The sequence below is a fragment of the Neoarius graeffei genome, chromosome 8, assembly GCF_027579695.1.
Source record: "Neoarius graeffei isolate fNeoGra1 chromosome 8, fNeoGra1.pri, whole genome shotgun sequence".
Classification (NCBI taxonomy): domain Eukaryota; kingdom Metazoa; phylum Chordata; class Actinopteri; order Siluriformes; family Ariidae; genus Neoarius; species Neoarius graeffei.
The window spans coordinates 79,818,533-79,833,917 of record NC_083576.1 but is presented as its reverse complement, the minus strand read 5'-3'; the positions used below and the strand labels follow the sequence as shown (position 1 = coordinate 79,833,917).

Sequence of the window (15,385 nt, the reverse complement as noted above, 5' to 3'; positions counted from 1 at the left end):
GTTCTCTTCTGAAAGAAGTTGGAAATCGTTGTTTGCCTTCCTCTTTTCTTCATTTTCTTCCTGTCATGCCCAAAAAACTCAGAAAAATCTATCTTCTATCTTCCTTACCAAATATCCCACGTGTTCGTCCTTTTCACGTGCGTTCTTTGGAATCCCAGCATCCTTTAGAACGTGTCGTATTTGATTATTGTTTAGCCTACTAGAAATACTACCCGCCGGCTCGACTACCACACTCTCCACTACGTAGCCTGTAATGTTGGGAAAATCTGCATGAAAATGTGTTATTTACTGTTAAAAGGATTTATTCGGGATAAATAACATGTCAGGTAAGGCCGGTTTTCTATAGACTACATTCCACATTTAGCTGCGGCAATATAGTCTACGGCTATATTGTCTGGATATTTATGCCAGTGTCTCCTAGGCATACATCTTTTCCCCCTCTGCTCTGGGAACGCATATTACAAGTGCTTTGTACACCAAATTTATTTAATAACCCATTTATTTATAACGAGGGCTCTCACAACTTTGAAATTAGTGCAGCCATAGAAACGCGTGTTTCTGTAGCTCTGCGGCGGGTGCCTATATTTTGTACTCTGGGCTCGTGCTGTTGCTATGGTAACCCTGGGCGTCTTCGGGAAAGACAGCTGTCAAAGCGAGACTTCTGAAATTTCCAAAATGGCGGTGTCAACAAAGCTTGTAGATCCTCGGAAAGCTCAGACTCGGCGATTTTTTAACATATTCAGCTAAGTTAGCGGACATAACACGGGCGGAAATATTAGGGCGTCTTTAGGGCGTCGTACTAAAAAGTAGGGCGTCCAATTTCTTGTTTTTTTCAGTACAGGGCGTCGAAAAGACGCCCAGACGCCCCTCTATCTAAAAGCCTGCTCTAAATTGACCGTGAGTGTGAATGGTTGTTTGTGTCTCTACAGTATGTGTGTGTCAGCCCTGCGATGAGCTGGTGACTTGTCCAGGGTGTACCCTGCCTCTCGCCCATGGTCAGCTGGGATAGGCTCCAGCTTGCCCCCCGCGACCCCACATGGGATAAGCGGTTACAGATACAACAATGAGGCCATTTCCTTCAGTGACAGAAAAAAAAAATCACATATATTCCATTATAGTGAGTGGCACAGTGGTGTAGTGGTTAGCACTGATTAGATTAGATTAGATAAAACTTTATTGATCCCTTTGGGCGGGTTCCCTCAGGGAAATTAAGAAGTCGCCTCACAGCAAGAAGGAATGTGATGGTTGTTTATCTCTGTGTAGCCCTGTAATAGATGGGCAGCCTGCCCCGGGTGAACCCCACCTCTCGCCCAATATCAGCTGGGATTGGCTCCAGCTTCCCCCACAAACCTGACGGATAAGCGGTATAGATAATGGATGGATAATTACAGTCAATACAATAAGTTATGACTGATGTAGGAAAATAAAATCAACTGAAAATGTATTGTGTCTTACGGCCCAGTTTTCCTCTTAAAAATATTTTTTTTATATTGAAGAAAACACGGTATTACAGTGATGGATGAGTTTTATTGATGATTGTATTGCATAGGTCTTATCTCTTTTATATATTTATAAATATATACAAAGTGCTTCGTAATACGAAGTGCCATATCAATTGTTTATAAAAATATCACCTTGAATATTATAACATAGGAAAAATACAGTATTTTTAATACAGCATACACTGCTGGCAGATGGTATAAAAATCATCCGTTAAAACTGATTCCTGTTCAAAGTTAATTCCTCATGATAAATATTAAATACATGTACAAATATTGCACAAGGTCATTAATGACATTTTCCCCAAAAAGCACAAAATTATAAAATGGGTTATGAAGTCGAAGATGATGATGTGCATCATAGAAAATCATACAATTATTAAAAACAAAAAAACAACAACAAAAAAAGCTCACAGTTCACAGCCATTCCGTAACTGTCACTCGGCAACGTTATGTCGTGATGGTGAGTAAGGGATGATGGGGATTAGATGATGGCACTGAGAGACAGGAGGTGAGGTTTGGCCCAGGTAATCAAGGAATGAGTGGATTTGGTGGAGGGAGAGTTGGTGGTGAGCTCAGGGGGATATGGGTGGTTAGTTTAGTTTGAACCCAGCACAGGCCCCACCTGTTCCTTCCTCTCCACATCACGCTCCTGTACGCCGGAGTTGGGCCGCTGGGAATCGCTGAGCAGCGCTAGAGTCTTCGGAGACTCCAGAGGGCAGATGTAGTCGCTAGGGTTGTCAGGGCGCTTCTTACGGAGCTGGCTGAAATTGGAGAAACCGATTTTCTTTGGCTGGAGGAAAGACAGAATGAGATTGGTTTATAACACTGGTTATAAAGCTGACTCAAATGTTTGTCCAAAACTTAGCATGATGCAGGTATTTTGACTTTTTTCTTCTGAATCTTCCACAGAGCAAGAACACAGTTAAATTAAAGTCAAACAAAACCCAGAAAACAAACTAACAAATAATATCCATACAAGACATGTTCGATTATTCATTTGTTCATATTTGTACCTGTATACTGCATACAGATCCTTATTCTTTTAAAATAAAACCTCCCTGAGCACTGCCATCTTACTCTCTCCGAGGTTCAAATATCACGCTTTGAGTACAAACTATGTGAGAGAATCTGAGACTGTGGCGTATCTAACATGCCACATGACTTACCGAGACCGAGATCTAGTGGATACATCACTTCTACATTGTTGTAAACAACCCTGAAAGATGCCTGATGTCAAGTGTTTGGATATAAAAATAAGCCCGGATGTTGCAAAAGTAAATTGTTTTTTGCAACCCAGATCCTATAAAGGATATCACTTTGAAGGTGCAAGCAGCAAAATGGCTGCATTTCATCACTTCCAGTTTCGCTGGAATCACTTTCACCATTTGTTTCTTCCTCAGGCTCATATTCTGGTTCAAACATATACGGTTGAATCGTTTTTTGTTCAGGAACATTTTCCATGTTTGCACAGCAAAACTAGAAAAAAAAATTACAGAAAATTTCTGTTGATGGCTGTGTGTTACTAAGGGAAACAGTGTACTAGTGTGCAAGCAATATCACAAATGGATATCCGGTTTCAATGCAAATGGCCGCGCCCAGGTAAGCCTATTTTATATGTCGCAACTTCTAAAATGGACAACTGGTTGTTATAAAGTTTTATTTGTAATTAAAATGTGCTGGGGACACATCAGGGCACTTGCTGTGATCAGCAAACAGTTTATTTTTTGGATTTTGTTTGGCTTTCAGAGTGAAGATTCATATAGAAGGATGCAACATCATCCTAAACCAGCGGTCACCAGCTCTGCTCCTGAAGATCTCCAGCAACTTCCTGAAAAATTCAGCTCCAGCCCAAATCTAGAACACCTGACTCAACTACTCTGAAGTGATCTGGATAAGATGTGTCCAATCAGGACAGAGTGAATGAATGAAACTTTATTTAAAGTCGGAGGACATATTTACATCAATTTTGCATTTTTTTTTTCATGAAAACTGAGTTAAAAACAAGGAAAAAAAAAGTAACTAAAACAGAAATAATAACAATAATGCAGTATGTATAACTAGAATCAAAACCTTCTAAATATAGAATTACAACATTTAGCAGACACTCTTACCCAGAGCAACATAACAGGACCCTGACACACTCCACCCAGGGAGCAATTGGGGGTTGCTCAAGGGCACTTCATCCATTCCTGCTAGTCCAGGGAATTGAACCAGTGACCTTTTGGTCCCAAAGCTACTTCTCTACCCTCTAGGCCACCGCTTCTCCAGATAGCAAATATATAACTGTATTTATTCTATCTATTCTCACTGAATATACTGTATTATTTTATCCACATGCACTGGATATGAGCAATCACGTGCGCTGATTGGCTACTCTATTACTAGGCTATCAGCTCATATACCGTGAGTAGAGAAAAACAAAATGGCGGAACGCATCAAGTCAGATACATCACTTTATCAAGTATTTAAAGAAACAGAAATAGCTAAACGAATATAGTTTTTTTCCCCCAATAGCTCCTGTTCCGCACTCCAGCCCAGTCAGTGGTGGTAAGGCACCTTTAAGTTGGTTTGTCAACCGCCAAAAAAAACCTTAAAAAGAAACCCCCAAAAAATACAAAAAACTCCAACAAAATATGGAATAAAAATATTCGATGGTAAGAACGTATCTTTTTTTATTTCTCAAGAATTATTATTATATCATTTTTCACAAATTGCTACTGTCATTTCACCGGTTTGTTTACATTCTATCAGGCTTGTAGTACTCGAGTCTGACTCGTGCCCTAATTTTACGGACTCGTGACTTGACTTGGACTTGAGCACTGATGACTTGGACTCGGACTCGTGCGTTAACTGCATTCGGACGCGTAAATTGGAGGTGAGGACTCAGATGGTTTCTTTATTTTTTTGTAACATGCCATAATAATTTGGCATAGAATATTTATATCTATATTAACTTTTGTATTAATTTCATGTAAGAGTGTCACACCTGCGCGCCTTAGCGCGTGCATCAGATAGACTCTCGGGCGCGCTCCAGACAGCACGCACACCAAGCGGACTCTCGTGTCGCGCCGTAAACAACTCGCACCCGCACAGGATTAAGGCGCAATCAGCGTGCCTATATAAAAACTGTGAAAACACACTTACTTTGCGAAGTATTGAGTTGCGTTGCTGACATATTACCGAGCCTTATTTCCTTGTTTGGTTTCCTGATCCCTGATTTCCTGTTTCTCGTCTTTGATTCTGCCAAGTCTACGATAGCCTGTTTGTGCGTCGCTCGACCTATTGCCTGTTTCACCGTTTTATGATTTTTCCTGACGTTCTGGATTGTTTACCGTCTTCACTTGTATTAATAAACACACCTTCCGCACTTACATCCGTCTCCCAACCATCTCTGACAGAATACTTCACACTCCCTGATAAAGAGAAGCACATTCATCTGTTCATACGTCATGTTCAGGAACAAACTAATGTTAATTGCACTGAAACAGCCGCCGTCAAATGGTGCAGTTGGAGTCTTGTTCTCAGACTCGACTCAATTTTTTTTTTTAATGACTTGGACTTGACTCGGATTTGAACACTGGGGACTCAAGACTGGACTCGGAATTGAGGTTTAGTGACTCGACTACAACACTGCATTCTAAGCGGAAATGATTTTGTCAGACGTTTTGTATAAAGTTTTTATTCATCAAATCTGCAAAAAGTAAAAATAAAAATGCCCTTTTTCTCAAAATCTAGTGAATATGGATAGAATAAAACAGTTATTTCACTCAGTCTCGTTGTACAGGGCTTATACAACCCTGATTCCAAAAAAGTTGGGACAAAGTACAAATTGTAAATAAAAACGGAATGCAATAATTTACAAATCTCAAAAACTGATATTGTATTCACAATAGAACATAGACAACATATCAAATGTCGAAAGTGAGACATTTTGAAATTTCATGCCAAATATTGGCTCATTTGAAATTTCATGACAGCAACACATCTCAAAAAAGTTGGGACAGGGGCAATAAGAGGCTGGAAAAGTTAAAGGTACAAAAAAGGAACAGCTGGAGGACCAAATTGCAACTCATTAGGTCAATTGGCAATAGGTCATTAACATGACTGGGTATAAAAAGAGCATCTTGGAGTGGGAGCGGCTCTCAGAAGTAAAGATGGGAAGAGGATCACCAATCCCCCTAATTCTGCTCCGACAAATAGTGGAGCAATATCAGAAAGGAGTTCGACAGTGTAAAATTGCAAAGAGTTTGAACATATCATCATCTACAGTGCATAATATCATCAAAAGATTCAGAGAATCTGGAAGAATCTCTGTGCGTAAGGGTCAAGGTCGGAAAACCAGACTGGGTGCCCGTGATCTTCGGGCCCTTAGACGGCACTGCATCACATACAGGCATGCTTCTGTATTGGAAATCACAAAATGGGCTCAGGAATATTTCCAAAGAACATTATCTGTGAACACAATTCACCGTGCCATCCGCCGTTGCCAGCTAAAACACTATAGTTCAAAGAAGAAGCCGTATCTAAACATGATCCAGAAGCACAGACGTCTTCTCTGGGCCAAGGCTCATTTAAAATGGACTGTGGTAAAGTGGAAAACTGTTCTGTGGTCAGACGAATCAAAATTTGAAGTTCTTTATGGAAATCAGGGACGCCGTGTCATTCGGACTAAAGAGGAGAAGGACGACCCGAGTTGTTATCAGCGCTCAGTTCAGAAGCCTGCATCTCTGATGGTATGGGGTTGCATTAGTGCGTGTGGCATGGGCAGCTTACACATCTGGAAAGACACCATCAATGCTGAAAGGTATATCCAGGTTCTAGAGCAACATATGCTCCCATCCAGACGACGTCTCTTTCAGGGAAGACCTTGTATTTTCCAACATGACAATGCCAAACCACATACTGCATCAATTACAGCATCATGGCTGCGTAGAAGAAGGGTCCGGGTACTGAACTGGCCAGCCTGCAGTCCAGATCTTTCACCCATAGAAAACATTTGGCGCATCATAAAACGGAAGATACGACAAAAAAGACCTAAGACAGTTGAGCAACTAGAATCCTACATTAGACAAGAATGGGTTAACATTCCTATCCCTAAACTTGAGCAACTTGTCTCCTCAGTCCCCAGACGTTTACAGACTGTTGTAAAGAGAAAAGGGGATGTCTCACAGTGGGAAACATGGCCTTGTCCCAACTTTTTTGAGATGTGTTGTTGTCATCAAATTTAAAATCACCTAATTTTTCTCTTTAAATGATACATTTTCTCAGCTTAAACATTTGATATGTCATCTATGTTCTATTCTGAATAAAATATGGAATTTTGAAACTTCCACATCATTGCATTCCGTTTTTATTTACAATTTGTACTTTGTCCCAACTTTTTTGGAATCGGGGTTGTAGCCAACTCGGTGCTACGTGCCTCGTCAGCTATCAGGTTATGTACGACTCGATTTTGCGGAATAACTGTTAAACATATATATAACTATATATCATAATTATATGATAAATAGTTACAGATATTACATTAGAGTCCAACAGACGAGAGATTTCTCTTTAACTCACTTTTCCTGCTCGATGATTTTATATTTGAACGTAAGTAATTCCGTACTCTTGCACCATCGTAAGAGAAAGTTCTTTTCAGTGATTCAGTGTTTGGTTTTGGACATTTTAAACACCTTTCCCTCCATCGCAAATGATAATTTGTATGAGTGAACTGGAGACAGATGCAGTACCCGGATTTTAGCTGTAGTGGAGAGCGGCGTGTAGCTTTGAGACTCCATGTATTCCTGTTTCTCCAGCTGAGCCTGGCTTCCTACTAGGGAGTTGAAGTTGGTGTTGAGGTGTCTCCTCAGCAGGGTCTTCTGTGGTGGGATGTTCAGCAGCATCGCCAACGTGTCCGAGTTAAAGCGTGGCTCTAGGATCTAGAGATTCATTGAAGAACATGATTGAATTATATCTACACCTAATGGGAGTATAAGGGACTGGGATAGATCAGTGTGTGTGTGTATGCATTACTCACGATGAGACCCCCGTGCACACCGCTGCCTCTCAGGTTGGGAGCGTATTCGGCTAAATCCACCGAGCGAAGCCACTCCATCACACGGTGGTTGGACCACTGGACCACCTCGGAAGGTGATGTCAGGATTTGTGACTGTGGAAAAGTAGACACTTCAATACAGTGGTTTTAATTATATTATGCCTTTTTTAAAATACAAAAACGACCACTTTTTCTACCCTTTCTCTCCCACACATGGTTGTACTGTATATATCTGCCCGTGTTGTGATTTAACTCACTTCCCGTCTTCTATCTTCTCTCACACAGACTCATCTCATCATCTCTAGCCGCTTTATCCTTCTACAGGGTCGCAGGCAAGCTGGAGCCTATCCCAGCTGACTACGGGCGAAAGGCGGGGTACACCCTGGACAAGTCGCCAGGTCATCACAGGGCTGACACATAGACACAGACAACCATTCACACCTACGGTCAATTTAGAGTCACCAGTTAACCTAACCTGCATGTCTTTGGACTGTGGGGGAAACCGGAGCACCCGGAGGAAACCCACGCGGACACGGGGAGAACATGCAAACTCCGCAGAGAAAGGCCCTCGCCAGCCCCGGGGCTCGAACCCAGGACCTTCTTGCTGTGAGGCGACAGCACTAACCACTACACCACCGTGCCACCCTCACACAGACTATTAAAAAAAAAAAAAATCCTAGAGCCTGTCTTTGCCTCACCTCATCCCCCGGTCTCCTCTTCAAGCAGTTCGAGTTGAACTTGTTCACATACAGCACATGGATGGCACACTTAATGCTGAGGTGATGAAGCTGGCTGCTCACTTTAAGAATCAACAGGTCGTTCTGAGGAAAGAGGAACCACATCAGTATGACGCTGCATGTAAAAAAAAAAAGAAAAAAATGCACTATTCCATATCGAGGTGTTTACCACAGTGAGGTACTGCAGCATCCTCCCATCCACACGGCCTTCATGGAACTGGTCTTTATACTGCGGTAAACCGATATCGTCCAGCCATCCTGTGTGACCCACCAAATACAACCAAATTAAATTCTATCATACAATTTACTGTGGGGTTCAAAACTTTTAGTCCTCCAGCAACAGTGGTTTTAATTCATCATCAGAATTTGATCAGAGTTTGACTCTTTTTGCTCCGATGCAATAAATCAACTCTTTATTCATCTTCATCCTTAAATAACTTTTGGACCATTTACGATAGAAATGAGGTTTAAATTGTGTCAGAGCTGTGAGATTCTCTGCTTTACGGTAACCAGGACTGATTTACAGTGTGCGCAATTATGTGGTACGGGAACAGAAGCTTACTAGAATGAAGCGGGGAAGACTCCCACACTTGTATGTTGAATGCTAAAGTTTGCATCCTAGTGTCAAAATTGAGAAGTCACTGAGCTGTAACTCACTCACCCCTTTTCGACCAGTGGGGAATGGGTTCTTGAACCGGTTCCGTTCAGGATTCTTTGAATCTTGGTTCCAGCTAGCAAACCAGCCCAAGTTTTCACCAGTTTGGAGTGGAACCAATGTCATCAAGGATGCGTCATGAACAGAGAGTGTTGCACAATTCACAACGGGATTAAACAGTAGTCGCAAGATGGTGGTGCGCATTGCTTACCTCCAAGCTTTTGTTCTGTTATTGCAAATATGTTTTCGGTCCATTTTTTTCTGAAGATGCATCCTTTTACACTGCTGTGCTCCATTTCCTCTCCAAACTAATGACACATCCACTGATGTCATGACGGTTCACGCTGGAAAAACCAGCTATATTTCGGCTCCAGTTGGGAAGCAAATTTTCAACTTCTGAACCAATTATTTTTTGGTCGAAATGCTGTAAACGGTTCAAATTTTGGTGCGCGAACAAGAACGGAACCCGTTCCCTGTTGCTCGAAAAGGTGTAATTGAGGAAGAAGTGGATTTGCACCAAACGTCACATGGAGCTCTAAAACACCTAAATACTGTACAACTTTTCACAGTGAAATAAAACAAAACAAAATAAAACCAGAACGTCAAGGACGTAGGAGCTCATCTGGTCTGTCATCAAAACAACCATGACGACCAAAACATTAAACAGAACTGAAATGCGAGAGAGGACCAACCTCCACAACAAACTGTTTACAACAGCAAAATCAACAAACAGGAAAATTTTGTTCCCTGAGAGAAGATCGACCCAAAACATCGATCAGAACTGAATTCACATGATAAATGAGAGAGGAGATACAATTCTAGTCAGAAGAAAATGTGTGAAGTTGACCTAATTACTAATTTGTTAGCAAAGAATTGACAAAGGTCGAGTTCTTTCAAATAAAACAATCAGAACTGAAATCCATTAAGAAGTGAAGGAGGGAGGAGACACGATTTAATGGAAAATACAACCCTGATTCCAAAAAAGTTGGGACAAAGTACAAATTGTAAATAAAAACGGAATGCACTGATGTGGAAGTTTCAAAATTCCATATTTTATTCAGAATAGAACATAGATGACATATCAAATGTTTAAACTGAGAAAATGTATCATTTAAAGAGAAAAATTAGGTGATTTTAAATTTCATGACAACAACACATCTCAAAAAAGTTGGGACAAGGCCATGTTTACCACTGTGAGACATCCCCTTTTCTCTTTACAACAGTCTGTAAACGTCTGGGGACTGAGGAGACAAGTTGCTCAAGTTTAGGGATAGGAATGTTAACCCATTCTTGTCTAATGTAGGATTCTAGTTGCTCAACTGCCTTAGGTCTTTTTTGTCGTATCTTCTGTTTTATGATGCGCCAAATGTTTTCTATGGGTGAAAGATCTGGACTGCAGGCTGGCCAGTTCAGTACCCGGACCCTTCTTCTACGCAGCCATGATGCTGTAATTGATGCAGTATGTGGTTTGGCATTGTCATGTTGGAAAATGCAAGGTCTTCCCTGAAAGAGACGTCGTCTGGATGGGAGCATATGTTGCTCTAGAACCTGGATATACCTTTCAGCATTGATGGTGTCTTTCCAGATGTGTAAGCTGCCCATGCCACACGCACTAATGCAACCCCATACCATCAGAGATGCAGGCTTCTGAACTGAGCGCTGATAACAACTTGGGTCGTCCTTCTCCTCTTTAGTCCGAATGACACGGCGTCCCTGATTTCCATAAAGAACTTCAAATTTTGATTCGTCTGACCACAGAACAGTTTTCCACTCTGGCACAGTCCATTTTAAATGAGCCTTGGCCCAGAGAAGACGTCTGCGCTTCTGGATCATGTTTAGATACGGCTTCTTCTTTGAACTATAGAGTTTTAGCTGGCAACGGCGGATGGCACGGTGAATTGTGTTCACAGATAATGTTCTCTGGAAATATTCCTGAGCCCATTTTGTGATTTCCAATACAGAAGCATGCCTGTATGTGATGCCGTGCCGTCTAAGGGCCCGAAGATCACGGGCACCCAGTATGGTTTTCTGGCCTTGACCCTTACGCACAGAGATTCTTACAGATTCTCTGAATCTTTTGATGATATTATGCACTGTAGATGATGATATGTTCAAACTCTTTGCAATTTTACACTATCGAACTCCTTTCTGATATTGCTCCACTATTTGTCGGCGCAGAATTAGGGGGATTGGTGATCCTCTTCCCATCTTTACTTCTGAGAGCCACTGCCACTCCAAGATGCTCTTTTTATACCCAGTCATGTTAATAACCTATTGCCAATTGACCTAATGAGTTGCAATTTGGTCCTCCAGCTGTTCCTTTTTTGTACCTTGAACTTTCCCAGCCTCTTATTGCCCCTGTCCCAACTTTTCTGAGATGTGTTGCTGTCATGAAATTTCAAATGAGCCAATATTTGGCATGAAATTTCAAAATGTCTCACTTTCGACATTTGATATGTTGTCTATGTTCTATTGTGAATACAATATCAGTTTTTGAGATTTGTAAATTATTGCATTCTGATTTTATTTACAATTTGTACTTTGTCCCAACTTTTTTGGAATCGGGGTTGTAAACAAAGTTGCAAACAAATTGTTTACAACAGGAAAATCAACAAACAAATGACTAAGTTTTGTTCCTCCAAGGAAGATTGACCCAAAACATCAATCAGAACTGAAATCGGATGAGAAATGAGAGAGGAGATACAATTCTAGTGAGAGGCCTGGAAAATTCGTTAATTTGGCCTAATTACTGGCTCCACACAAAACTTGACAAAACAACAACCAAGTTTTGTGCGGAGTGATGAGTTCTTTCAAACAAAACAATCGGAACGGAAATCTGTGGAGAATCGATAGAGGAGATATGATTTAACTGAATTGTGGATGACGGACGGATGGATGGACGGACGCCACGCCATGGCAATAACTCATCAGCCTTATGGACCCTGGTTGACTATGGAGGGTTTTTTTTTTAACAATGCCAATGATTGAATGCTTACACAAAAGTAATGCATGCTGGTGGCTTGACACTGCACTAGAAAGGAAAGATAGATTCTTGTAGGTTCTTCTGAATCATATGATGTATTATCACTTGATACTAACTGAAAGATTGAGCTCAGAATTGAAAAAAAAAAAAAACCCACAAAAAAACAAGAACAAAAAAACCCAGAAACCTACGTCCAGGAATTTCTTTGATTATGCAGGCTTTAAAGGGTTAATCCAGATCCATTTTTAAATGTATTATCTGTATTATGTTTATTATTGGTATGACCACTTGGTCCTTTAAAAAAAGATTTTTAATGTATATGATTGTACGCTTTTCCTCAGAAATATTTGGTACTACTGATATTTTTCAATGCCAAAAAAGTGAGAAAAAAAAAAAAAAACTTTCAAGAGCTGATCTTGCATTTAAGAATCATTTTCCCTGTGTTTAATTAAAACAAGTCTTTAAACGTTTGAGAATTATTTATGAAGCTATCTATTCTATGAAAATATCTCAACAAATCGAAATAAATCCTGACACCGTACACTTACTATTTTTTTCATGCAATGAGAACACACTTTAAAAAAAGAAAAAAAAAACATTAGCTGAGACTAATAGAATCTTTTTTTGAGAGAAATTGTAAATCTGGATTTTGTTTCTCAGTGTGAATACAGTTATGAATTTTGAAATAAGATCTCAAATTGTACACAAGCATATGATTTGAGAGATACCAGAACAGTTTTTTTTTCATTTATGATCATAACAGAATGATGAGTATGGATTGACTCACGTGTGACCCAGATGTAGTCGAGCTCTGCGGATTTCTCAGTCTGCCGTGTGGTGAACGAGTGCAGTGCGAGCTGCAGCTTCTTTCTGTGCAGTGGGTGTTTCATCCCCAGCTCCTAATAAACCAACACAGTTATTAATCCTTTACCAAACCACTTCCTCTAAGAGTTAGAAAAATCTTAAGCTTCTTAATAACTCTGAGAAAGTGTGAGGTATTGTCTGGAAGGTGGTGTTTATTGAAAGCCAATCCCAATGCCAATAATAATACAAATGGTGGAAATATTAATATAAATCCTGTAGTATATTGTATAGTAATTATCAACAGATGGTCATATTACTACTACAGTGCATAGTGTGTTTTAACTATTCACACTTAGTACATATTCTTAGACATTATATACATATTACATAAATATTATTTCAAGAATTAAACTTTTGGGGGTTGTGCTGTTCTAGGAAAATAATCAGCTATGGAATCTTACTATATTCAAACAACCACATTAACGTAAACTTGTCATTTGCTGCTACATGACTGTCAGAGCTGCAGTAATAGAAATTATTCTATCCACATTCACTGGATATGAGCAATCGCACGTTCTGATTGGCTACACTACTACAAGGATATCAGCTCATTACTGTGAGTAAAGAAAAACAAACTGTGTTGCTATATATATATATATATATATATATATATATATACACTACTGTGTTGCTATATATGCTATATACACACACAACATTTTTTTTTTCAAGAATTATTATTATAGCATTTTTCACAAATTGCTTCTTCACCAATCCCGCCCACTCTTGCAGATATTCTTGACCAATATGTTCCAGTCCTCCACACAATCTTGATCAATCCCACCCACTCTTGCAGACACTCTTGACCAATATTTTCTGGTCCTCCAGACAATCTTGATCAATCCCGCCCACTCTTGCAATACTCTTGACCAATACAGTATGTTCCAGTCCTCCAGACAATCTTGATTAATCCCGCCCACTCATGCAGACACTCTTGGCCAATATTTTCCAGTCCTCCAGACAGTCTTGATCAATTCCACCCACTCTTAGAGATACTCTTCACCAATATTTTCCAGTCCTCCACACAATCTTGATCAATCCCGCAGACACTCTTGACCAATATTTTCTGGTCCTCCAGACAATCTTGATCAATCCCGCCCACTCTTGACCAATATTTTCAAGTCCTCCAGACAATCTTGATCAATCCCACCCACTCTTGCAGACACTCTTGACCAATATTTTCCAGTCCTCCAGACAATCTTGATCAATCCCGCCCACTCTTGCAGATATTCTTGACCAATATGTTCCAGTCCTCCAGACAATCTTGATCAATCCCACCCCCTCTTGCAGACACTCTTGACCAATATTTTCCAGTCCTCCAGACAATCTTGATCAATCCCGCCCCCTCTTGCAGACACTCTTGACCAATATGTTCCAGTCCTCCAGAGAATCTTGATCAAGCCCACCCACTCTTGCAGAGACTCTTGACCAATATTTTCCGGTCCTCCAAACAATCTTGATCAATCCCACCCACTCTTGCAGACACTCTTGACCAATATTTTCCGGTTCTACAGACAATCTTGATCAATTCCACCCACTTTTGCAGATACTCTTGACCAATATGTTCCAGTCCTCCAGACAATCTTGATCAATCCCGCCCACTCTTGCAGACACTCTTGGCCAATATTTTCCAGTCCTCCAGACAATCTTGATCAATCCCACCCACTCTTGCAGATACTCTTGACCAATATTTTCTGGTCCTCCAGACAATCTTGATCAATCCCACCCACTCTTGCAGACACGCTTGACCAATATTTTCTGGTTCTCCAAACAATCTTGATCAATCCCACCCACTCTTGCAGACACTCTTGAACAATCCTGAAGGAAGACTTGCTCTTGGTCAATCCAGCCCACTACTGTGAACAATCACAACCAATCCCACCAACTCCTGCCAGGACTCTTGGCCAATCCTATCAACTCCTACACACACTTCTGGCCAATCCCGGCATCTCCTCCAGACGCTCATGATCAACCCTACCCACTCCTCCACACACTAATAACCAATTCTGCCCATTCCTCCAGACACTCATGACTAATCCTTCCCACTCTTCCAGACACTAATGACCAATCTTGCCTGCTCCACCACACATTCTTGATTAATCCCACTCGGTCCTGCAGAAATATCGTTTGCAGAAATCCTTATTTCTTTATTTTCCCCCCAGAAACCCTTACTGCCTCTGTGTCAGTCTAGAATGGCCTTTACGTCTGTGGGTGCATCCGTGCATCATGAATTCATGTATTCTGTGTGTGCATCCATTTTTTTCTAAGTGTACCTTTTCGAAGTCATGCGGGGAGGCCGAGAGGAGAGTCTGTCCACTGCTCACCCACTGTCTGGCCATGGGGACATACTGTCCCAAACCATAATCCTCCAGCCACAAACACACCTGATCACATGACCACTTTGAAAAGGGAGTGTTGTTCATGTCTCTGAAAGAAAAACAGCAATTTTTTTGAATAAGTAATCATTAGTTTATACATAGATAAGTAATGCTGCCCGGTCACTTTAAAAATACTCTGAAATTCGATCGATTTTTCCAAAGATCAAAGGATTTTTCCATTTCTATACACATTCAGTGGCCAATTTATTATGTTCACTCACCATATAAA

The 15,385-nt window shown here is 40.7% G+C and overlaps 1 protein-coding gene across 12 annotated transcripts in view; it reads right to left on the bottom strand.

Annotated features, from left to right (window-relative positions):
• Positions 1-1,507: 1,507 nt before the first annotated feature.
• Positions 1,508-15,385, bottom strand: part of ppfibp2b (PPFIA binding protein 2b) — a 276,871-nt gene continuing 262,993 nt past the window's right edge. For all 12 annotated transcript variants that reach the window (XM_060928294.1, XM_060928299.1, XM_060928300.1 and 9 more), the window contains 7 exons: positions 15,052-15,205; positions 12,702-12,813; positions 8,446-8,534; positions 8,238-8,360; positions 7,522-7,653; positions 7,235-7,423; positions 1,508-2,292 (listed from right to left, as the gene is read on the bottom strand). In XM_060928294.1, the coding sequence (XP_060784277.1) occupies positions 2,098-2,292; positions 7,235-7,423; positions 7,522-7,653; positions 8,238-8,360; positions 8,446-8,534; positions 12,702-12,813; positions 15,052-15,205 (994 nt within the window). In that variant the 3' untranslated portion in view covers positions 1,508-2,097. The remainder of the gene's footprint in view (positions 2,293-7,234; positions 7,424-7,521; positions 7,654-8,237; positions 8,361-8,445; positions 8,535-12,701; positions 12,814-15,051; positions 15,206-15,385) is intronic.